General features: G+C 34.1%; 2 protein-coding genes across 7 annotated transcripts in view; both read left to right on the top strand.

Annotated features, from left to right (window-relative positions):
- The window catches only part of ganc (glucosidase, alpha; neutral C), a 34,206-nt gene extending 11,912 nt beyond the window's left edge, over positions 1-22,294 (top strand). For 4 of the 5 annotated variants that reach the window (XM_056476841.1, XM_056476840.1, XM_056476839.1 and 1 more), the window contains 14 exons: positions 2,935-3,170; positions 3,451-3,577; positions 7,140-7,219; positions 7,340-7,483; positions 7,578-7,674; positions 8,511-8,612; positions 10,357-10,600; positions 11,130-11,194; positions 13,846-13,922; positions 14,003-14,077; positions 14,167-14,280; positions 18,353-18,465; positions 18,566-18,666; positions 18,790-19,219. In XM_056476841.1, the coding sequence (XP_056332816.1) occupies positions 2,935-3,170; positions 3,451-3,577; positions 7,140-7,219; positions 7,340-7,483; positions 7,578-7,674; positions 8,511-8,612; positions 10,357-10,600; positions 11,130-11,194; positions 13,846-13,922; positions 14,003-14,077; positions 14,167-14,280; positions 18,353-18,465; positions 18,566-18,666; positions 18,790-18,896 (1,682 nt within the window). In that variant the 3' untranslated portion in view covers positions 18,897-19,219. Of the gene's footprint in view, positions 1-2,934; positions 3,171-3,450; positions 3,578-7,139; positions 7,220-7,339; positions 7,484-7,577; positions 7,675-8,510; positions 8,613-10,356; positions 10,601-11,129; positions 11,195-13,845; positions 13,923-14,002; positions 14,078-14,166; positions 14,281-18,352; positions 18,466-18,565; positions 18,667-18,789; positions 19,220-22,118 lie in introns of those variants that run through there. The other variant, XM_056476843.1, reaches the window with a different exon arrangement.
- A 711-nt stretch (positions 22,295-23,005) lies between these two features.
- capn3a (calpain 3a, (p94)) overlaps positions 23,006-25,229 on the top strand; it is a 37,539-nt gene continuing 35,315 nt past the window's right edge. For both annotated transcript variants that reach the window (XM_056476569.1, XM_056476568.1), the window contains exon 1: positions 23,006-23,855. In XM_056476569.1, the coding sequence (XP_056332544.1) occupies positions 23,604-23,855 (252 nt within the window). In that variant the 5' untranslated portion in view covers positions 23,006-23,603. The remainder of the gene's footprint in view (positions 23,856-25,229) is intronic.

The following is a 25,229-nucleotide window of genomic DNA, read 5'->3' as shown; positions in this document are numbered from 1 at the left end:
AAAAAACAATAACTTCCTAGACAGTTACTTGAAATGTGGTACAATTGCTTTTTTCTTTTGACCAATAGTTGCTGAAGACATCATTGATCTGGGATCTCGTTTATCAACATGGAATATGCATAAAATATGTATGGAAATGTGTGTATGCCAATTCCCACGCAAAGGTTGTGATCTTAAAAAAAAAAAAGTGCAGCTGTAAGTAAACTGTACGTTAACAAATTGGCTTAAAACCACTTTAAATCATCATATAAGCCATGATTCTTAATAAATGAATCAAAAGAAATTCACGTACGTTCACTTTTAGGAAAGTTATAAATGAGACTCCTGGGGTGCGTTTCCCAAACAACGACGTAACTCGCGGCTGAACTATCATAGTACGATGCATCGTTTGGGAAAAGAATGATTTAGTGACAAGTGTTTCCTAAAACCTGTAGTTTCTCTGTCGCAGATCCATCATTTGAACCACGTTAGTTATTATGTAAAACCCCCATAATGATGTTTTAAACGGGGTGGAGTAACAACTTCTTAATTTATAGAAAAAACCCTTAATTTATTTGTGTTTTACACACACACGCATTAAAAAAAAATCGAATATTAGTTTTGATAAAAAACGCACACTCGTTTTCCAAATTAATTGAAAAATATGTAAATAGCACATATAAGACCTATGTTTCCATTACAATGTTATTGAGAATATTCCATAGTCTATTCTAAAACATAAAATCACTTACAAAAGCTAACACATATTCTAATCTCATATATAAATCAAATAAATCAATAAATAATGAGGCTGTTTATTAAGAAATGAAATTTAATATTTATTATTTATTAGCAAATGAAAAAAATCCTATTTTTAATAATAATGATGCTGATTATTATTATTTTTACTATTTATTATTATTATTAATAATAATAAGTATGATATTGTTTATTTTATTTTTTTAATAACATTTTTGGAAAAGTCTACTTTTAGAATTTGAGACACGCGAACCCCTGCAGAAATGTTTTAACCAACAGGCCCATGTCATATACAGTAGGCTACATTTCTTAATAAATAACCTACTATAAAATAAAGGTATTAACGTGTGCTATGTTTTTTGTTTTCACAAGCTTTGGAACAATGACTGTAAAAAATATATTATCTTTGGAGATGTAACATAAATTCCGCTCGACTGTGTTTAAAATGACATCAATGTTTTTAAAGTGCACTGCGAAGGGAGCACAATTGTAAACATGAAGGTTGCTAAAACTGAACTGTCAAAAATACTTTGAAAGCAATTTACACCTAAGAATAATGACTTTAATGCTTTTTTCAAAAAACACTATTCTCTGCACCTACCGAGTCAGACACCCGCATCATGAAGTTCCATTAAAAACACTCTTCCAGCAATCATGAAATGTTCCTGAATGAATGTGAAAGTTCTAAACTGCAGTTAAAGTCGACAAATTAAAAATGAAACACTTGAAATTACATGAAACTCCAGAGGAAAATAGCGTGGTGACACAACGACGTTAATCTAATTATGTGCTATAACATGTAAAATGGGATCATGAAGGGAACATTCAAAAAGCAACTCATGTAAACACCTTAATCAGAATATTGTCTTATTCAGATTAGGGCAAATAATTTGATTACTGATGTCCATGGAAATGTAGTCACTCACATGCCATTCAATTTGTTTATGTGTTACACAAAAACTAGAAAGCACTGACAAAAATGTTTCCCAAAGAATATGAGAATGATGAACAGCAAGATTGGCCAGTATGAATCGATTTTGTGTTGCTCAGAATCTTTAAAAAAGTCATGAAAATAAGTGGCCAGTGTTGGGGATAACACATTACAAGAAACATAATAATATAACTTTTTTAACTAATAAGTAAAGTAACGTATTACTTTTCAAAATTAAGTAATAATATTTGAGTTACTGTCATAGGTCAGGTTTAATCTGAGCGTCTGTGTCTCAATCTGTTGTGTTTCAGCTGTTGCCTCTTACAATAAGCGCTGGCGCACGCGCTTTATAACTTTATAACTTAACATGATTCCAGCCTCCACCTCTGCGCTCACCTGCTCCAGCGCTCGCTCTGCTGCAGGGGTTATCCCCTCATACTGCCCCTTCAACCCCTCTCCTCACCAAAGGGCCCGAGGGAGGAATTTCTGTTGCCTTAATCCAGTCTGTGTTCCCGCTGGCGGTCGGCGAACGGCAGCTGCCTTTGTTCCTTACTAAATAAACTTTCAGTTCGAGCATTATCTGTCTGTGTATTCTGTCCAGTCCTGAAAGTTACTTTTTTGAAAATGTAACGCGAGTTACTTTTTAGTTTAATTAATTAGCTTTTTAAAAAATGTATTGCTGAATTGAAAATTAAAATAGTCACAATCAATCATGCAATCAATGAGAGAATGTGTTCATTATTTTGAACTCATTGAAGAAAAGGAAAAGGGGATTATAGTCTCAATGGACAGTGATTTTACTTAAGACAAATAGTAAAAAAAAGTAGCAAACACATATCTTTAAACTTTCAATAATCTGTATATATGGCATGTAGAGCTCTGGGGTCAGGAAGTTCTCAGATAACTTCCTAAACATAATTTTTTGATGTGTTTTTTTTAAAGGTAAATGTAGGTGTAGGTTATACTGTACAGTGTGTTGTTAATTGCAGAGCTCCTCTATTAAAAAAGAAAGAAAGAAGAAAAAACAAGTTCTGAAAGAGATCAAGCCTCAGCTAGGTAATCAAAAGTAACTCAAAGTAATGTAACACATTACTTACTATAAAAAGTAACGTAACTAGTAACTTTTTGGGGAGTAACTCAATATTGTAATGCATTACTTTAAAAAGTAACTTTTCCCAACTCTGATGCCGGCACACGCTCGGACATTGCAAAAACAATGGCTATGAATATATACAGAATTTCAATTAGTGTTTCCCTGCCAACAGGCTACCAGGCTCTTCCTCCGCTCTTCTCCTTGGGTTATCACCAGTGCCGCTGGAACTATGAGGACGAGGCCGATGTAAAAGCAGTGGATGCTGGATTTGACCTCCACGGTATCCCATATGATGTCATATGGCTGGACATCGAGCACACAGATGGGAAGCGCTATTTCACCTGGGACTCCAAGTGTTTCCCTAATCCTGCAGAACTACAGCATCACCTCATGAAGAAAAACAGGAAGGTATAGTAGGGGATTATGTAAGAAGTTATAGTTGTTTAATACAGTGTTTCTCAACCATGTTCCTGAAGGACCACCAGCTCTGCACATTTCCATGTCTCCTTATCCAAACAGACCTGATTTAGATCATCGCAGAAATTAGCAGAAACTGAAAGATCTGTAATGGATGTGACAGAAAAAGGAGACAACCAAAACATGCAGTGTTGGTGGTCAGCCAGGAACGTGGTTGAGAAACACTGGTTTAATATTTAAGTATATGAAATTAATTCTATTATTTGTTTAGTTGGTTGTTATTAGTGACCCGCACATAAAGATGGATCCCGATTGGTCAATTTACTGTGAAGCTAAAAAAGGAGGCCATTTTGTGAAGAACAGAGAAGGGTTTGATTTTGAAGGAACGTGTTGGCCGGGTAAGATTCTGTACACAATATATAATGCCACAGAGCACAAATCTTTAAGGGACAGTTCACCCAAAACTGAAAATTCTGTCTTCATTTACTCAGCCTTCACTGAGTGAACTCTTTGAGTTTCTTTCTTCTGTTGAACGCAAGAGAAAATATTTTGCAGAAATCTGTAAACCTGTAACAATCTACTTCCATAGTAATTAGTTTTTTCTACTATGAATGTCAGTGGTTTTTGCGCAAAATTATTTTGTTCACAACAGAAGAAAGAAACTCAAACAGGTTTGGAACAAGTGAAAATTATAAGGTTTTCATTATAAGGTGAACTCTCCCTTTAACCTCTTAAGGACCAATGTGTTTTTTACATGCATTTTTTATTTCTCTTTGCTATTTGGGCTTATTAGAACCTAATTAGACGAAAAACCTAAGTATCATCTTTTATACAATGTACTTTTAGAGAAAAATTATGTCCATATATGAGGACTCGTGGTCCAAATTTCCCAAAAAACACTTTTTCCTGAAATTTTTTAATTCATATATAACAGATTTTTTTTTTACTTGCTTTGACTATCAGAAAGTAAAAACATTTTTTTTCCCATTTTGGACAGTTAAAAATAGTGTTTGGGACATTTCATATGCTGCAAAACAGTTGCAGGATGACACTGTCTGTAACAAAATATAAAACATTCAAAGTATTTTAAATAGCCACTTAAGAGCTAAAATGTGCTGTACACATATGTTGTCACCCAAGCCCTAGGGTGTTATCTATCTGTATTTCAATTATTTTTTTTTGTGTTTAGTAGATGTCTAATAGCTGTCAAATCTTAGAACTCTTGGCTAAAACAAGGCTTAATTTTCACTGTCGGTGAAAATCTAATAGACAGCAGTCCAAAAATTGACTTAAATAATAATTATTTATGAGATAATATTTCTGAAAAAAAGGAGACGCTGTGGCGCAGTGGGTAGCACGTTCGTCTCACAGCAAGAAGGTCGCTGGTTCAAGCCTCGACTGGGTCAGGTGGCATTTCTGTGTGGAGTTTGCATGTTCTTCCCTTGTTGGCGTGGGTTTCCTCCGGGTTCTCCGGTTTCCCCCACAGTCCAAAGACATGTGGTACAGGTGAATTGGGTATGCTAAAATTGACCATATTGTATGTGAGTGTGTGTGAATGTGTGTGTGGATGTTTCCCAGTGATGGGTTGTGGCTGGAAGGGCATCCGCTGCATAAAAAGTATGCTGGATAAGTTGGTGGTTCATTCCGCTGTGGCGACACCAGATTAGTAATGGGACTAAGCCGAAAAGAAAATGAATAAATGAATTTCTGAAAAATCAGGACAATATTTTTTGCTCGTCTTGAAAATGATTCTTGATTTAAAGAGCCCATATTATGGGTTTTTGAAAATGCCCTTCCATGTAGTGTGTCACACAGCTCTAAGTGAAGTGAAATATCCAGCTAAGGCTTAAATCTGTAAGTGTACAGTGTTTAAAACTATTGATTCATCTATAAAAGAGTCGACTCATAGTGCTTCAAACGAGTCGTCTTGATAACGAGTCATTAGGTGTTTCGCGATGACGCAGCCACGAAACACAAGCCTCGCCAGTAGTTACGCGCGCAAACCAGGGAGATTTGAAACCTGCAGCCCCGCCCACTAACACAGAAAAAACACTAGACACACACACACAGACGCCGCAGGTCGAATGAAGTCACGCTGTGCTCAGATGGATAATATTGACAGTCTCTACCCAAAGATGAGTTGTGAACTGTGAAGAGTCAGTGGTTGAGGTTTATCCACTAGTGTAAGTAAGTGCGATTAAAATTGTTGCCTCATTTAACTTGCAAATTATGTATTTATTGTGTTTTGTTACTTGTTAACCTGGTACAGTACACGCGGTTACTCTTTATATTCTCTTATCACATGTAAGCCACGTTAAAAACGCGACGCATGCCGCTTTGTTTACGGATTTAACGTTAAAGGCTTTTGTGAGCTCGCGTTCCACTGCCGTTTGTCGTTGCTATGGCGATCGTAAGCTAGGAGACAGGAGACTCGCGTCGCTTTCCCTAGTTCTTTTGAGGAGCGTTGTGTGTGTGTGTGTGTGTGTGTGAGAGAGAGAGAGAGAGAGAGAGAGAGAGAGAGAGAGAGAGACTCGCGTCGCTTTCCCTAGTTTTTCTGAGGAGCGTTGTGTGTGTGTGTGTGTGTGTGTGAGAGAGAGAGAGAGAGAGAGAGAGAGAGACTCGCGTCGCTTTCCCTAGTTCTTCTGAGGAGCGTTGTGTGTGTGTGTGAGAGAGGGAGAGGGAGAGGCTAGGAGACTCGCGTCGATCTCCCCAGTTCTTCTGAGGAGGGTTGTGTGTGTGTGTGAAAAAAGCCTTACACTATGAAGCGCGTGTGCACTGTGACTACTTTTATATAGTTGATTACCAGCTGGGCATTTCACTCTGTCTCGTGCTGAAGCCTGTCACTGTCGACCAATCGCAGCAGGCTGTCATCGGTCCAATCAGCGCAGATTAGCTTCGCGCTGAGGAGGGGGTTGGGAACAAATGAATCGCTGAACGATTCATATGGGAGTCGTTGGGATAATTAGGTAAAAATAAATGCAGATTATAAGACCATGAAAGTGTTTTATGACCTTGCATGCATATTAGACTGTTGTTGGAGACCCTTACAACCTAAATATGACCCTATTTCATGTATAATATGGGCTCTTTAAGAACTTTTTGAAGTTTGAATTACAAAGTAGACAAACAAAAGCATTTTTTACAGTGAAAACTGGAAATTTAGGGTGTGTTAAGACATTAGCATGATGGTCCAGGACACAGACCAAGTCTTTTTTTTATTTTGTCACCACTGGCTTGCACTGGCATGCATGGTTTGGGACTTGTAGAGCTGTGCATCGATGGATTTGCTCTTCAGTGTTTGGACTCTCAGTAGTGAAAATTAAACCACACTGAACTGAACTAAACTGAACTGAACACAGTTTCAATTCACTATAATCTTCTATGTGAAGCTGCCTTGACCCCAGCTACATTGTAAAGGGCATAAAGATGAATTGAAGTGAATTCTATTTTTTTATTGATTAAACAGACACAGACTACATCAGTAGCTTAAATTGCTTATTGATCTGGATTTGAAAATTCTTTGAAACATTTGGGATATTGTAAGCACATAACTCAGCAAAAAAATATAACACTATTCTAGTGGTTTTTAAATATTTTAAAGGTGCAGTATGTAAGATTGACACCCAGTGGTTGAACTAGGTATTGCATTCCGAAATCAATACACTTTTTCACCAGGCCCCTTTCAAAGGAGAATAATTGATTTTTAGATAAACAAGTATGTTCGCTGAGCATGTTTCTTAAATATAACAAACATATTGTGGTATTTTTATGCTTAAGAAGAGACGAAAATGTACATACAGCACCTATAATGAAATATATTACACGTGCTTTTAGCAAGAACAAAACTAAGGTAAAAGAATAATCCAAAATCATTTATTTAATCTACTTTGTTTAAATTGGCTGAAATATTGTGTCAAAAATAGCATTCATATTTAAAAAAAGTGATTTCTGTACCATCAGGTGAATCCTGTTATTTGGACTTCAGTAGCTCAAAGACAAGATTATGGTATGCCAGACAGTTCTCTCTAAGCAAATATGAAGTGAGTGACTATCATAGTTCAATGTAATAGCATAATCATTTCTAAACACTATTCTTTGTTGTGTTTCCTCAACACATTTTGACCTAGAAACCGATTTCTCTCCATCCATGCTTCCAATAGGGTTCAACAGAATCTTTGTTTGTGTGGAACGATATGAACGAGCCTTCGGTCTTCAACGGGCCTGAACAGACCATGCCAAAAGATGCGCTTCACCATGGAGGATGGGAACATAGAGAACTGCACAATTTATATGGCTTCTATCAGGTAATCTGAGCCCAAACCAGCTTGTAGTACAGAGAGAGACTATGGTTAAATAGATATAGAGAGTTATATTGGTATTTTGTCTTCTCCTTCACAGCACATGGCTACATTTGAGGGCTTATTGACCCGCTCGGGTGGCACAGAGAGGCCGTTTATCCTTACACGCTCCTTCTTTGCTGGGTCTCAGAGATTAGGTAGCATCAAAAGCAGCTGTCATGCTTTCAAAATGTCCTTTTTATAGATCACTTCCCTTCAGAAGCGAGATAAATGTGTTTATATGTCAATTTGGCTTCCTTTTTTGGGGGTGTCGGATTTTTATTTTATTTGTTAAGTGTTTGTTAGGGGATTGTACTGTTGAATATATACAAAGGAATATTTCAGGTAAATATCTATTATTTAATATTAAACACTTGTAGATGGGGTTTAGTTTTGTTTGTTTCTCTATCATTTCGTTCCACCCATCTATCCATTTTGTTTTGTTTTGCTTTATTCATTTATTTTATTTTATTTATTTTTCTTCTATTTATTTATTTCATTTATTTTATCTATTTTATTTTGTTTATTTAATTTAATTTATTTTTGTATTACATTTTTTATTCTATTTATTTTATTTTATTATTCTTTTCCTCTTTAAATTTGTATTTATTTACCTTTTTAATAAATTATTAGTGCATTTATTTGTCATTTTTGTTTAATTGATTGTATTTTATTGTATTTGTTTTATTTTATTATTATTTTTGTTTTATTTATTTTATCTATTTTATTTTGTTTAATTAATAATTTTTAGTTCGTTTTATTATTCTTTTGTTCTTCAAATTAGTATTTATTTACATATTTGTTCAATTATTGGTTCATTTATTTGTCATTATTGTTTCATTGATTGTATTTTTGAAAGCACATTGTACATTCATCCTGATCATTTAGAATAAACATGTCACACAGAAAAAAGTTGATGTGTCATACACTATGCCAATGTGTTGATGGAAACACACAACAGGCCATTAACCACCCTGTGTTGTTAATTTTACAGGCGCCATCTGGACTGGGGACAATGTTGCTACCTGGGAGTACTTGAAGATTTCAGTCCCCATGTTGCTGTCTCTGAGTCTGACAGGAATACAGTTTTGTGGAGGTTTGACTGATGACATCTTTATTTTACACTTCACATAGTACTTTATACAGTATACATGACTGTTCAGAATTTAAGGGTCAGTGAAATGTAACACACACTGTGATTGAACATTAAGAAATGTTAATGAATGTTAACGAATGTTAATACTCCCGTTTTCTCAATGTCCAATGACAGTGTCTTCTTTTTCAGTAGAACATCAACAATATTGGCACTTCAGTAGAAGTCAACAATATTGGCACTTTGCGAGTCAAAAAACATCTACAGACAAAACAAAATGAAGAAACACTGAGAAATTATGAAGCTAAATGATTGATCTGTGCAAGTGTAAATCTAAACATTTTTACCTGTAATGTAAAGGTAAACATCATTTTTGGGTGCACTGTCCCTTTAAAACACCAAAGACTGTTCTAAAGAGTGCTGAAAATGTACCTTTGACTTGACAGGAAGTTAAATCTATTGAAATAAAACAGTTATTTAATATAATAATGTCACATTATTACTTTCTTACTGTATATTTGATCATAAAATAAATAATAAATCATGTTTTGGAAAACATAAGAGATTTTAAACAATTGTGTGCGTTCTGTATTTGTCTGACCTGGTGGTAAATCATAGACTGTAAAAGATAAGGATGTAGTATCCGTGACGTCACCCATAGGTTTCTAAAAAGTGCAAATGAAGTTACAAGTGGGTGTGGCCAACTGTTGCCATTTTGTTCGCACGTCATCGCACTGGGGCAAAGAGGCGGAGCTACAGATGCCTGCTAGCATTTTACTTATATGGAATTTTCATTTGAGAAACGCTTAATACTTCATTACCTGTGACTTGTTTGTGTTCTGACCACATGTGCTTGATTGTATACTATAGCAATAAAGTGTTTAGTCTTTGAAAAACACTGTTGTAATACATTGAGCCACTAAACATTGTTCTTATGTCGTTTTTCTACAGGAGGAAAACGCGAATAACTCCCAAATACTTCAAATATAGTCTGTGTTAGTAAATGCAAGGCTATTTATGAAATCCAGGCTTAACACTGTATGACAACATTTTAGATGACTGTTTTAGAGCCTAGAGTAATCAATATTTCAGATTCTGGAATGCATTCAAGCTTGAAATAAAATTATAAACGATAAATTATCTTAAATAAAACAAATACATATATGGTATATAAGTATATAATTTCACTCACCTGGGAAATGGAGCCCACTTAAATGGTTTGTGAGCACAATTAGTGCACACAGCATGCCATATTATCTGATAATTGTAAGAAATAATTCCAAAAGGCAACTGACTGTGTAAAGCCACATAAAACAAAACAAAATACGATGTATATGTCGAGTTCAGCTGCTAATCGGTTGCAATCAGTTGAGGTGACGAGACAGCGAGCAGTGAGACGTAGCTGTTACTCAAGTGGCCACACCCTTAATTATGCATAACATAATTGAAATGGATGAGTTATAAAAAAAATTCACCCCCTCACAGTTTTCATGAGGCTAATATTAGCTAAATACACCAAAATCGTTTTTTGTACCAGGCTGTAAACATATTTTTTTCTACTGTAAAGTTGGCCTGTTTAACAGTAGGCTCAGTAGAAATCTGCTCTATTATGGAGCCAGCCCTAGTGGAATTTTGATGAATTGCAGTTTCAGTTACTTCCCTATTAGCTTCACGAGGGAAAGCTTCACGAGGGATGTTGCCGCTTGGTGTAAAGTGATTAAATATCATCATGTATATGTGTGTGTAGCTGATGTAGGGGGCTTCGTGCAGGATCCAGACCCTGAGCTTCTGGTCCGCTGGTATCAAGCAGGAGCTCTTCAGCCATTTTTCAGGGCACACTCTGCCAAAATGACCAAGCGTCGTGAGCCGTGGCTGTTTGGAGAGGAAGTGACCTCTGCGATCCGCTCGACTGTTCGGGACAGATACTGTCTTCTGCCATACTGGTACACACTGTTTCACCAGGCACACACAGAGGCCCTGCCACCAATCAGGTACTGCTTTTTCAGCCTCAGTACAAACTTATTTAATATGGATCATATCTATGCTCATAACAGTATTCTAGATTTACATTTTTTGGCAAAGATTTTGGTCCCACTTTATATTATGTGTCCTTAACTACTATGTACTTGCATCAAAAAATAAATACAATGTACTTACTGTGTAATGTATTTGAGAACACTTGTGGTGCTCTTGAGTTGGGAGAGGGGTAGGGTTATGGACAGGTTTGGTGGTATGGGTAGGTTTAAGGGTGGGTTAATGTGTAAGAGATGGTCAACAGTGTATTTACAAACAAAGTTAATTACAGATGTAATTACATACAGGTATTTAATTAAGCATAAGTACACAGTAAATACATGTGTACATATATACATAAATATATACATATATTTACACAATAAGTACATTGTAACGAATTAATAATTTCTGTGTAAGTACACATTAGTTAAGGATACTTAACTAATGTGGGACCAAGATTTTTTTCTTTTCAGCCTCCATTTTTGTTTTTGTGTTTCCCTATAGACCCCTTTGGGTGGAATTTCCCAAGGATACCAGCACATTTGCTGTGGAGAACCAGTACATGATTGGTAAAAAAAAATTGTTATATTCTTTAAAAAATCATAATTTTTACATTAAAGGGCAATATTTGACCCCTGGAATGATTTCCAGAGGCAATATTTACATTCATAATGGTCATTTTAAAGCTGTTTTATTCATTTCATCAGTTTTTCTTTTGTTACAATGTCAAATATTTAAATGAAGCATTTATCAGAATACTATAAACTGTTACTTATGAGGTGGCATGGTGGCTCAGTGGTTAGCACTGTCGCTTCACAGCAGGAACGTCACTGGTACGAGTCTCGGCTGGGTCAGTTGGCATTTCTCGAGTTTGCATTTTCTCCCTGTGTTCGTGTGGGTTTCCTCCGGGTGCTCCGGTTTCACCCACAAGTCCAAAGACATGCGCTATAGGTGAATTGAATAAACTAAATTGGCTGTAGTGTATGTGTGTGAATGTGAATGGGTGTTTCCCAGTACTGGGTTGCAGCTGGAAGGGCATCCGCTGTGTAAAACATATGCTGGAATAGTTGGCGGTTCATTCCGCTGTGGCAACCTCTGATAAATAAGGGACTAAGGTGGAGGAAAATGAATGAATGAATGAATGAATGAATGAATGAATGTTACTTATGAAAACAAAACAATTGTATTTAAATTCCACAGTAAAAATAACTTATAACAGGGCAAGGCTGCAATATAATTACAAAAATGCATAATTGTCAAATATTGCTTATTATTTTGTACTGATAATAATTAGCTTTGATTAACACAATACATTTAAAAAACGTTTTTGTGTTTGGAGAAGCGTACGTCATAAAAGTTGTTTATACTCCTGATGTTAGTCTACCGCAAGTTAGGAAAAATTCCTGTTACACTTACTGAAGCTGTAAAATTAATCTCTTACTTACATAATTTCTGGGTTTTATTGTTTATGTTCACTAGTGTGCGAGTGTTAGTCAGAAAACATGAAGAGTTGATTTTTTTTTTTTGACTGCTATAAGTGACCTTGGCTAACAAGTTCAACAGACACACATGTGATTAGACATTCTTCATCCATTTTCACATTTCACTTCTGTCACAATAGTTTCATTTCTTTTTGAAGAGACATTTTGTCTCACCTTACCTTGAATTTTGCTGCACTATTATTCATGTTGAGAGCATTTTTTTGTTAACATTATTTGCCTAATTTGACGTTTGTACGTTTAAAATGTTGGTCAGCACACATTTCATTTTTCTTAATATTTAAATATAACATGATTTCTTTAGTTATTTACATCATTAGGACACTTAAAGTATCAGTTACTTAAAATTATGAAGCATTTTAATATTTCTAAGTCTAATATTGTATTGTGGTAATAAAAGGCATACATATTTGCAAATCATTCTGTGTTCAATGTTGTTTTTACTTCATTTTACTTGTAATATGAAGTAAACTACATTTCAATTACTACAATTACGATTTTTTATTTGCATTAGGTGTATTTAGATGCTATTTATAGATGTGATTATAGTGTGATAATATATTATAGTGTGAATATAATATAATCTATAGCAATTTCTTTGAGACAGTAATGACCTTAGTACAACCATCTCCAGACTTGGTTATTAAATACTCATTAAGCATTTTATCTATACATCCTAAATATTTTGTTTATTATTATTTTAAATGAATGGCTTTGTAATTTGTTATACAGTTGAAGTCAGAATTATTAGCCCCCCTGAATTATTAGCGCCCCTGTTTATTTTTCTCCCCAATTTCAGTTTAACAGAGAGCTGATTTTTTCAACACATTTCTAAACATAATAGTTTTAATAACTCATTTCTAATAACTGATTATTTTATTTTTGCCATATTTTTCAAGACACTTCTATACAGCTTAAAGTGACATTTAAAGGCTTAACTAGGTTAACTAGGTTAACTAGGCAGGTTAGGGTAATTAGGCAAGTTTTTGTATAACGATGGTTTGTTCTGTAGACTATAGAATAAAAAAATAGCTTAAAGGGGCTGATAATTTTGACTTTAAAATGGTTCATAAAAAATTTAAAACTGCTTTTATTCTAGCTGAAATAAAACAAATAAGACTTTCTCCAGAAGAAAAAAATATTATCAGACATGATGTGAAAATTTCCTTGCTCTGTTAAACATAATTTGGGAAATATTTAAATAAGATAAAAAAAAAACATTCAAAGGGGGGCTAATTATTCTGCCTTCAATTGTATGTCGTGAGCAAAAAAAAGCAGAAAGATAGCAAAAAGTGTATTTAAACTGTGATTATAAAGTCACCCCGTAAAACACTTTTTTGTGTGTGTTTTATGTCACAAGTGGGAAATATGAATAATTAATCATATATATAGTTACAATTAATTATAATGTTTAGATAAACTATACGCTTGATTTGATGGCCTTTGGGTCAAGAATGTTATTTGCTGGGTTATAACAAATTTGCTATAACTTATATGAAATAACCTTGTTAAAACACCATACTACTCAGAGCATGTAGCAAAATTGGCATAATTAGGGACTCCAGTTATGAGCAAACAATGAACAACAAGTGTGATACACATACGGCTTCTTTAACTACACTAATAACAAGTTATTACTCAATTAGGAATATTTATAATAATATAGGCTAATTTTGCGACACCAGTATGAGATAACTTTGTAACTGCTTTATATTTTGCAGGCAGTGCTCTCCTTGTGTGTCCTGTGACAGATCCAGGGGTCACAGAGGTCAAGGTTTTGCTCCCAGGTTCTGATGAGGTAAGCCTTTTACATATGTACTGCCTTTTCTCTCATTGTACTGAAAGTGTGTTCATTAGAGATGTTTTGTGTGTATGAAGCTGTGGTACGACACAAATACAGCAGAAGTACACAAGGGTGCCAGAAGTCTGGATGTGCCAGTGACTCTGACCACTGTGAGAGAATCACATTACACCTCTGATACTGCAGTCTACTGAACACTAATAGTCTTACAGGGTTATTTATAATGTATTTTCTGTATTAGGTGCCTGTTTTCCAGCGCGGGGGAACAGTGGTGCCCAGGAGAACAGCTTGTGGCTCTTGTACAGCAGATCTACAGCATTATACAATCACTCTCACTGTGGCTTTGGACACTAAGGTGACAGCAACGCAAAAAAGGCTTCTTTTACTTCGAGTTTTTGTCTTGTTTCTAGTCCAAATATCTAAAAATTCAAAAATCTAGAGGCGTTTTCTAGAACAGAAACTTTTTTTCTGTTCTTTTCTAGAACAGTCTTTTTTTCCAGAAATAATATGTCAAAATCAAGTGAGTTTTATTCTTAAAATAAGCTAAATAATCTGTCAACAGGCTCAGTAAAAGCAAGATTATATTGCTTACTTCATTGGCAGATTATTTTGCTAGTTTTAACTAACTTAACTTAATTAACTAACTTAATTTGTACTTATTATTTCTTTATTATTACTTATCTAGAAAATGCTTCTTGATTTAAGAATTTTTAGATATTTGTTTGAATGTTTTTTATTGATTGTCAAGTTTATTCATTCACAAGCCCCACAGCCCTTACACAGAATAGAGCATACAATAGTTTTCCAGCTGTCAATTACTTCAGTCTGAAATTACAGGTGTTTGGAGAGATATAATAATAATGATGATGATGATGATGATGATGATGATGATGATGATGATGATGATGATAATGATCATAATAATAATAATGATGATGATGATGATATTAATAATAATGATAATAATAATAATAACAATGATGATGATGATGATGATGATAATAATAATGATAATAATAATAATGATGATGATTATGATGATAATAATAATAATGATGATGATAATGATAATAATAATGATAATAATAATAATGATGATGATTATGATGATAATAATAATAATAATGATAATGATGATAATAATAATAAATGAAAAGAAAGAAAAACAATAAAAAAATAAGTATACAGTTGAAGTCAGAATTATTTGCTCCCCTTTTATTTTCTTTTTAAAATATTTTAAATAAGTGGTGCACTGAGTGTATGCTTTGCTAAAAAGATAGGTCTTTAATCTAGTTTTGAACTGCGAGAGTGTGTCTGAACCTCGGATATTATCAGGGAAGCTATTCCAGAGTTTAGGAGCCATAAATGAGAAGGCTCGACCACCTTTACTCGACTTTGCTATTCTAGGTACTACCAGAAGCCTTGAGTTTTGAGATCTTAAAGAGCGAGTTGGATTGTAGCGAGACAGAAGGTTGGTTAGATAAACAGGAGCTAGATTATTTAAAGCTTTGTAGGTAAGAAGCAATATTTTAAATTCAATACGAAACTTAACAGGCAGCCAGTGTAAGGAGGATAAAATTGGGGTGATGTGATCAAATTTTCTAGACCTGGTAAGAACTCTGGCAGCTGCATTTTGTACTAGCTGAAGTTTGTTAATAGAGGATGCTGGGCAGCCAGCGAACAGAGCATTACAGTAATCCAGCCTTGAAGTCATAAAAGCATGGACTAGCTTTTCTGCATCTGAGATGGATAGCAAACTCCGTAACTTAGCGATATTTTTCAGATGAAAGAAAGCAGTTTTTGTGACATTAGATATACAGTATGATTTTCGAAAGTTAAATTACTGTCTAATGTGACACCCAGATCTTTTATAGTAGAGTTAACGCTAACTTTGTATTTCTCTAATTTTAGGTCAAGTTGTGAGATCTGCTGTTCTTTTGAGGATTTAGGCCCAATAAGTAATAATTCTGTTTTGTCTGAGTTTAAAAGAAGATAATTGTTAGTCATCCAGTCTTTAACATCTTTAATACACTCAGTTAGCTTAGACAGTTTAGACATCTCGTCAGGTTTAGCTGAAATATATAATTGAGTATCATCTGCATAGCAGTGAAAGCTTTTTTTTTTATTATTTGGCATACTGTATAGAATGACACACACATATTATTCCAGTTTTACTTTGAAGTGGGATGACACTAAGGTCATCATATAATCTAGGCTTTTAAACTTTTATTAATAATCATAAAGACATAAGAAAGGATATGTGCTACTCCATCCTGGAGCAAACATTCATTCATTCATTTTCTTTTCAGCTTATGTATTACGCAGCGGATGCCCTTCCAGCCGCAACCCATCTCTGGGAAACAACCATACACACTCATTTACACTCATACACTACGTACAATTTAGCCTACCCAATTCACCTGTACCACATGTCTTTGGACTGTGGGGGAAACCAGAGCACCCGTAGGAAACCCACACGAACGCAGGGAGAACATGCTGTGAGGCGACAGCACTACCTACTGCGCCACTGCATTGCCCCTGGAGCAAACATCCATCAGAGAATCCACGCCATCATTAGTATACCCTAACATTACAATTCTGTTATTAATTAATATTAAATCTTACAACTAAATATCACAAGACATTCAAAGTCCATAAAAGGAGCCAAAAACTTTGTCAAAACATTCCATGTGACTTCAGTGGTTCAACAGTAATCGCACGAACACTTTTGTGCTCCTAAAAAATTGTAAAAATGACTTTGTTCGTCTTTGTCAAAGAGATAAGAGAGCAAACTTAAAAACTCCATTTGTGTTTAAAAGATGAACGAATGTCTCAGCGGACTGGAACAACATGAGGGAGAGGAATTATTGGCAGAAATAAAATTTTTGGGTGAACTGATCATTTAAGCTACATTCACACTTGCACTCCATGACCCTACTTATTCTCAATGGAGAGCAGGCGATACATGTGGCCATTGGTGAATAGATGTAGGCATGTCAGGCGAAGCGAGCCATGCAACAAAAGTTGAGGAATTTTTCACTTTATGCAAATGAGCAGCAATTTTTGCAAGTGACAACCAATAGGAGTGAACGGCGAAACACAAACAGCACAGCAAATTATAATTAAAGGGATGGTTTACCCCTCAAAAATGAAAAAATCCTCTAAGTATACACGTTATTGGACATCATTCATTTTCACTATCCACTTCTGTCACGACAGTTGCAATAGTTGAATTTAATTTTGCAGAAACATTTTTGGCTGTCTTTGAAATGATATGACATATTTAACACAAAAGAGCACAGCATATTATAGTTAAAGGCATGGTTTACCCCAACAAATTAAAAATTCCTCTCATTTTACTCACATGTAAGTGGTTCTAAACCTATTTGACTTTCTTTCTTTTCTTTCTGAAAAATGAAAAAGGCAACCCTTGACATGCATAGTAGGCACAAAAAATACTATGGTTGTCAATGGCTTTCCTCCCCCCAACATTTTTCAAAATATCTTCCTTTGTATTCAAATCCTTTTAATCCCTATGATAATCATTGTGTAAAAACAAAACTGTTAAAATAAAGCAAAAAAAAGGACATATCTTTTTTAGAATATATCCCTTATTTACAAAATACAGTTGAAGTCAGAATGATTAGCCTTCCTGTGAATTTTTTCAGACTTTTTCAGATATTTCCCAAATGATGTTTAACAGAGCAGGGAAAATTTCACAGTATGTCTGATAATATTTTTTCTTCTAGAGAAAGTCTTATTTGTTTTATTTTGGCTAGAATAAAAGCAGTTTTTGATTTTTTTAAAAACCATTTTAAGGTCAACATTATTAGCCTCCTTAAGCTATATTTTTTTCGATAGTCTACAGAACAAACCATCACTATACAATAACTTGCCTAATTATCCTCTCCTGCCTAGTTAATCAAATTAAGTCTATAAATGTCACTTTAAGCTAAACACTAGTATCTTTAAAAATATCTAGTCAAATATTATTTACTGTCATCATGGCAAAGATAAAATGAATCAGTTATTAGAAATGAGTTATTAAAATTATTATGTTTAGAAATGTGTTGAAAAAATCTCTCCGTTAAACAGAAATTGGGGGAAAAATAAACGGGGCTAATAATAATTCAGGAGGGCTAATAATTCTGACTTCAACTGTATATTTCCGTCTTCACTTGTAAAAAAAAATAATTTATATAAATTACAAAACTAATAACGTGACAATTCTTAAATCCAGTTATTATGTTAATTAAGTGAGTAAATGTAGAAATATTCAATATCTTTGACAGAAAGCTTTGTAAAAACTTCTATACCTCTGAATTTCGAAGAAAGAACATGCCCTTTAGCTCAGTCAAATCATTAAACATTAATGAGATTTGAACATGCACACATAATTCCATCCCTTGTTTTGTTTTGCTTTACAGGGCAATGCTGATGGATTTCTTTATGTGGACGACGGCCACTCTTTTAATTACAGAGACCAGATGCAGTTCTGTCTGCGGCGCTTTAGCATGCAGGCAGGCAGGCTTGTCAACAGGTAATAACCCAAGTTACATCACTTTATTTCCTTCCTGTTTTATTTTAGGTTGTGTATCATTGAGTATTCATAGACTTCAGTACGTCATTCTCCTTTTCAGCTGTGCTAATGATAAAGGCTTCTTTGTCTCTAATGACAAAGTGGAAACGGTGGTCATTCTTGGTCTGAATAGTGTGAAAAGGAAACCAAAGCTCAAATCAGGTGGGAAGAGGCCAAGAATGTCCTTCCATGTTAACTACTAGTAGAACACTCCTTTATATATAAATGATGTGACGTTAAACAAAAAAGACATTCGTCACTTAAACTTTTTTTTTTTTCTTTAAGGTGCAAAGAGGACATCTGTCATGTTTGAGTTTGACAAAACACGAGGCGTATTAACTTTAAATGGCTTGGAACTTGAAATATGCAAAGACTGGGAAATAATAATATAGTAAAGGTTTTTTTTTGGAGTTTGTTCAACATTTTTTGGGGAGCTGTTTAAGCCTCACGCCAGTTTATCATTGCAATAATATGTTATAGTTGTTCATTGTGATTAAATCAGCGGTTTAATATTTAAGATTACCTCCAAAATGATTTTCTACCTCAAGATATCTTAATAATAATGTGATGACATTTTAGTTGTTGGGTTCTTTTATATTTAATTTGACATAAAACTGTGGATTTGACAACATTGGAGGAAAAATTGGTTTTGAAAATAGAAAACAATTGCCGTTAAACATTTTGATTCCTAAATAAAGGTTTGTCAATGAGCAAAGTCATATCTTTTATGTATTAGCGATATACAGCTATTAAAAAAATAAAAGACCACTTGAAAAGTCTTATGATATATGATTATGGTTTTGATTTTGATTTATTTATTTTGAATAACAAAAAAGAAATAAAATCACACACAAAACGATTCTTTATACAAAGGAAAATAAAAGAAGTTTAATGTCTGGCAGTGAAGTCTCCTCTCTCCGCTCAATGTTGGTCCATATTTATAGCCAATTTGCAAATAGCGCAACTCCCCGCAGATGCGCAAAGGTGGACCAGACTCTAGGAAACTAACAGTGAGTGACGTCATGACACATACACACAAGCACAAATAGGCAACAGCGTAACATCCTTTAATATATCCTTTAATATATCCTTTTATATAAACATTTTGCCACCATTCTTTTTTAAATATTTCCCAAATGATGTTTACCAGAACAAGGAGATTTTTACAGTATGTCTGATAATATTTTTTTCTTCTGGAGAAAGTCTTATTTGTTTTATTTCTGCTAGAAAAAAGCAGTTTTTAATTTTTTTAAAGACATTTTAAGGTTAAAATTATTAGCCGCTTTAAGCAAATTTTTTTTCGATAGTCTACAGAACAAACCATCATTATACAAAAACTTGCCTAATTACCCTAACCCGCCTAGTTAACCTAATTAACCTAGTTAAGCCTTTAAATGTCACTTTAAGCTGTATAGAAGTGTCTTGAAAAATATCTAGTCAAATATTATTTACTGTCATCATGGCAAAGATTAAATAAATCAGTTATTAGAAATGAGTTATTAAAACTATTATGATTAGAAATTAGTTGAAAAAATCTCTCCGTTAAATAGAAATTGGGGAAAAAAATAAACGGGGGCTAACAATTCTGACTTACAACTATATATATACTACTTTTTAAATTGATTAATATCCTAATATTAATATTATGTGTTTGAGTAAAATGGAATTTTTGATTTTTTTTCTTCTGTAAATTTGAACTAAATATGGAATTTTGTGCCATGTTTTCAGACACATTTATATTCATTTTTAGACAACACTGCCAATGACTTCAGAAGAGTTAGGAAATCAATATTTGGTGGAATAACCTTGATTTTTTTCAAATAATTCAAGTTTATTTGTAAAGCACTTTACACAATGACTATCATTCCAAAGCAGCTTTACATAATTTGTATATTATTACATTAAAATCAAAATCAGAAAGGGTTAAGGTGTCGAGGATACATTGGACAGTGCATCAGTCAAGCATTTACATAGTTAACCTGCAGATAGATAAGTGATACCAATGTATGTGTATATAATACATTTTCAATTAAGCAATCTGATCAACAAAATAATTAAGAACAATTTGTGTATTGTGTATTGCTTAAGACTAAAAACCACATAGTTGCTATAAACACCACATATTTGCTATAAACACCACATAGTTGCTATAAACACCACATATTTGCTATAAACACCACATATTTGCTATAAACACCACACATTTGCTATAAACACCACACATTTGCTCTAAACACCACACATATGCTATAAACACCACATATTTGCTATAAACACCACACATGTGCCATAAACACCACACATTTGCTATAAACACCACACATTTGCTATAAACATCACATATTTGCTATAAACACCACACATTTGCTATAAACATCACATATTTGCTATAAACACCACACATTTGCTATAAACATCACACATTTGCTATAAACATCACACATTTGCTCTAAACACCACACATTTGCTATAAACATCACGTATTTGCCGTAAACACCACACATTTGCTATAAACACCACACATTTGCTATAAACATCACACATTTGCTCTAAACACCACACATTTGCTATAAACATCACGTATTTGCCGTAAACACCACACATTTGCTATAAACACCACACATTTGCTATAAACATCCCATATTTGCTATAAACACCAGATATTTGCTATAAACACCACACATTTGCTATAAACACCACACATTTGCTATAAACACCATACATTTGCTATAAACATCACATATTAAATTCACCTTTATTTGTATAGTGCTTATACAATGTAGATTGTGTCAAAGCAGCTTCACATAAAAGGTCATAGTAAATAGGAACAGTGTAGTTCAGTTTGTAGTGTTTAAGTTCAGTTCAGTTTAGCTCAGTTCAGTGTGGTTTAATAATCACTACTGAGAGTCCAAACACTGAAGAGCAAATCCAACTCTATAGCAGCTCTATAGATCCCGAACCATGCAAGCCAGTGGCGACAGCGGAGAGGGAAAAAAAACTTCACTAATTGGCGAAAGTGAAGAAAAAAAACCTTGAGACCATATTTGCTATAAACACCACACATTTGCTATAAACACCACACATTTGCTATAAACACCACACATTTGCAATGAACACCACACATTTGCTATAAACACCACACATTTGCTATAAACACCACACATTTGCTATAAACATCACATATTTGCTATAAACACCACACATTTGCTATAAACACCACACATTTGCTATAAACATCACATATTTGCTGTAAACACCAGACATTTGCTAAACTGACCTGCTGTTTTCTGATATTTTATATTATTTTTAACTTTTTTTTTTAAATAAGGAAGATATTTCATCAGAACTCTGTAGAATAAAACAAATTACAAGATTTTACTCAAGAAAATGAAGAAATGGCGCTTACTAAACACACAAAATAATGTAATGACAAAAGGTCAAGACAACAAATGTTGTTTATGTTGCTTTAGTTTATTTTAATTAGTTAACTAGTTTTCTCTGAGACTAATAGGATCAGAACCTTTACTAGTATTCAAACACTTTACGAGCAATGCACTTTAAATGGAGCGAAAATTATTTTAAACAATCCATCTCATGTACTCTTCCCATTTTAGGATCTTTTACCTTCTGGTCGAAGATACAGAACCTTCTGTTGGAAGCGGAACAGACTTAAGAACTCTTTTATCCCAGTGTCAATCTGAGACTATTGAACACTGTTAGATAGTGTGCATATGTTTTTCTTGTATATAATCCCTTTACAGATGTGCTTATTTTATCATTTTTATTATGTCAGAACTTGCTGAAATGCTCTGTGAGTCCACAGAAAATTTCCCCTTGAGGGACAATAAAGTATACAAACAAACAAACAAACAAACAAACAAACAAACAAACAAACAAACTTAATAAGGTTTTGACAAAAGGTTTTTTAAGTTATACAAAGTTTAGATTGATGTCAGTTTTATTATTATTATAACCTTTATTTTACCAGGAAAGACACATTGAGATTAAAAATCTCTTTTACAAGAGCGTCCTGGCCAAGATTAGGCAGTACACTTGTCACATGGGTCTAACAAACAAAAAACAATTAACAGTTAACATGAATCACACTGAAAATCTATTCAAAACATCTACAAGCCTGTGTTTCAACTTCTAAATCATTTAATTGATGTAAGTTGAGACGACTAGAAAAGTTCATTTGATTCAACTTAAAAAATAAGGCCGAAAGATTTTTTTACAGTGCCCTAATAAATGAAATCGATGAAATGTGATTGTAAAAACATTGATAATGTTACAAAAGATATCAATCTCAAATAAATCTCATCTTTTAAAACTCTTAAATTCATCAAATAAACCATAACTAAAACGTAACTGCAATAAAACTCTTCAATTTTCATTTAAAGATAATAATAAAAGAAATGAGCACCAAATCAGCTTTTTTCTGAACAGAAATCTATTGTAACTTCACACACTTATTTTAATTATACTTTTATACTTTGAATTCCAAAAAAAATTGTATTATATTACAATTTTAACCTCATTTTGGATATAGCGAACTCCAAATTTTGAACACAACTACAGAAAATTGATTTCCCACAAAAATCGATAAAGTGAGATAAAACAGGGAGTTTTGTTAAGTTATGTCAAACCTGCTGTCTTTATGCTGAGAGTGCTCAATGCCGAACTCTATTGAGACCAGGTTTAAAGGCTGTGAATGCCTTCTGCTGAGGCAGGCCATCTCACTGGCCTCTCTTTGCAGGCCCGCTTTCCTTTGTGTCACCCTACAATGATGGCACGAGTGCCCAAATGTCGCCCAATACTCATTGTTCACCAGCCAATGGGAGCAGCCCAAAGAGAAGACTGTAGCAGTTTGTGTTTGTATGCAGGTGTATGTGTGTGTAGCGCTTTTGGAGTGTGTCCACAGGTAGTGTTTTTCTTCCAACGCTGGTTTTTACTCCCTGAAGGCACGTCATTTGGCAGGACGACCAATCACAGGTCAGCTGTTTGAATTTATGCCAGGGATTTTGGGGGGCTTGCGAGACTTAAGTTGTGGTGGCAAAAGCCGGTGTTTTCAATCCCTAAAAAAAAAACTGTGAGACAAGATGCCCTATACGCCGTCTGGGTTCTTCTGCGACCGTTTAATTCGGGAGAGGGAGAGAAGGGATGGCGAAGGGTCACTGAGCAAACCCATTCGCTTCAGTGGCCAGGACTACACCCTCCTCAAGCAGGAGTATCTCCAGAAGAAGACCCTGTTTGAGGACGAGACCTTCCCCGCTAGTGTGGACTCTCTGGGCTATAAAGAACTGGGCCACAAGTCCAACAAAGTCAAGAACATCGTCTGGAAACGTCCCAAGGTAGGAGGCAGGGGAGCTTATGTGGGTTCTGATGGATTGGGACTAGCATTGAGGGTGAGACGTGGACAAATAATGTAAGAATTTGGTATTTTAGTGAAGTAGTTGTTGATTCATATGAATTTATAGAGTTAAATCCATTGAAGAAAAAAAAAATGACTGTCAAAAAAATACCATAGGATTGAGTTGGATGTGGGAATGGCTCATGGGATAAATGAAAGCAATGCAGCTTATGGGCCTTCCTTAAAAAATAAAAATTGTAGATTGGGTAATGGTAAGGCTTAGATTGCTAAACTAGTGAAGACCTGCAAGTTTCAACTTTTTTGAGTGTTGGTGCTGTAAGAAATGAAGAGTTCAGATGCAAAAGCTTCAAATGCCATCTGAAATTACTTCTTAAATGAGAATTTTTCTCAGCCTCCAGTGTTTATGTTGTTATTTCACTTTAAAGGGAATGAAAAGTGCCTATTCAGTGCCAAAAAAGTGAAACTAAACCTACTCACATCAGCCTGTTATTATTCATGTTAATTCTAAAAGACAGAAATTTCAGGCAGAATTTAGAGGTTTTTGCATCTGAACACTTCATATTTAAATGACACTTTTGGTAGTGTGTTTTTTAACATTTTGGTGTCAAATATTTATCGAGTATGCTCAATGTAAAGTTACAATTATGAGAAACTGATATATTGTGAGATTTAAAGAATCTACTGTGAGTGATACAGTCTTACTATGATATACGAACAATGTTAAAATGAAGAAAAGTCACAATTATGAAGAAAGAGTCACGTTGTGAGATAATAAAGTTATATTACTATATATGGCCAATTAAGAGGAAATGTCTAAATTATAAAAAATGGGATTGTGGAAAAAATCTATGTGAGGTTTGTCACACTTTGAGATATAAAGGTTTAACTGCAAAATGCTATACTATAAGTAGGGTCAGACAGAATCTGCAAACATTTTTTGCTGTTTCTGCTGAGAATTTTGTAAAAAAATCTAAATGGATTTGTGCGAAATTATTTTGGGAGTATAATAACTAAACTTAATATATAAAATAAAAAATAATACCTTTTTAACTTGTATTTAATGTTTACAATGCAAATCCAATTAGATCCACTTATTTGGTAAACAAAGCAAACAATTTCTCATATAAAATATCTACTAAACGACAGAAAATATTACTTTACAAACTGTATTGTTAATAAATCAAATGAACACTTTCATATGAGTCAATAATATCACTGAAATTTATTTAAAATGAAAAAAAAAATGTATTTACACACATTTACATAAGTACATAAATCGACTCAATGAAGGGCTAAAAATCTGCTGATTTCTGTGCACGAAGATTCCGTTTGGGCCTAACTATTAGTCATGCTA

This window comes from Danio aesculapii, chromosome 17 (genome assembly GCF_903798145.1).
Source record: "Danio aesculapii chromosome 17, fDanAes4.1, whole genome shotgun sequence".
NCBI lineage: Eukaryota > Metazoa > Chordata > Actinopteri > Cypriniformes > Danionidae > Danio > Danio aesculapii.
The sequence above is the reverse complement of the archived record's forward strand: the minus strand, read 5'-3'. Positions and strand labels throughout refer to the sequence as shown.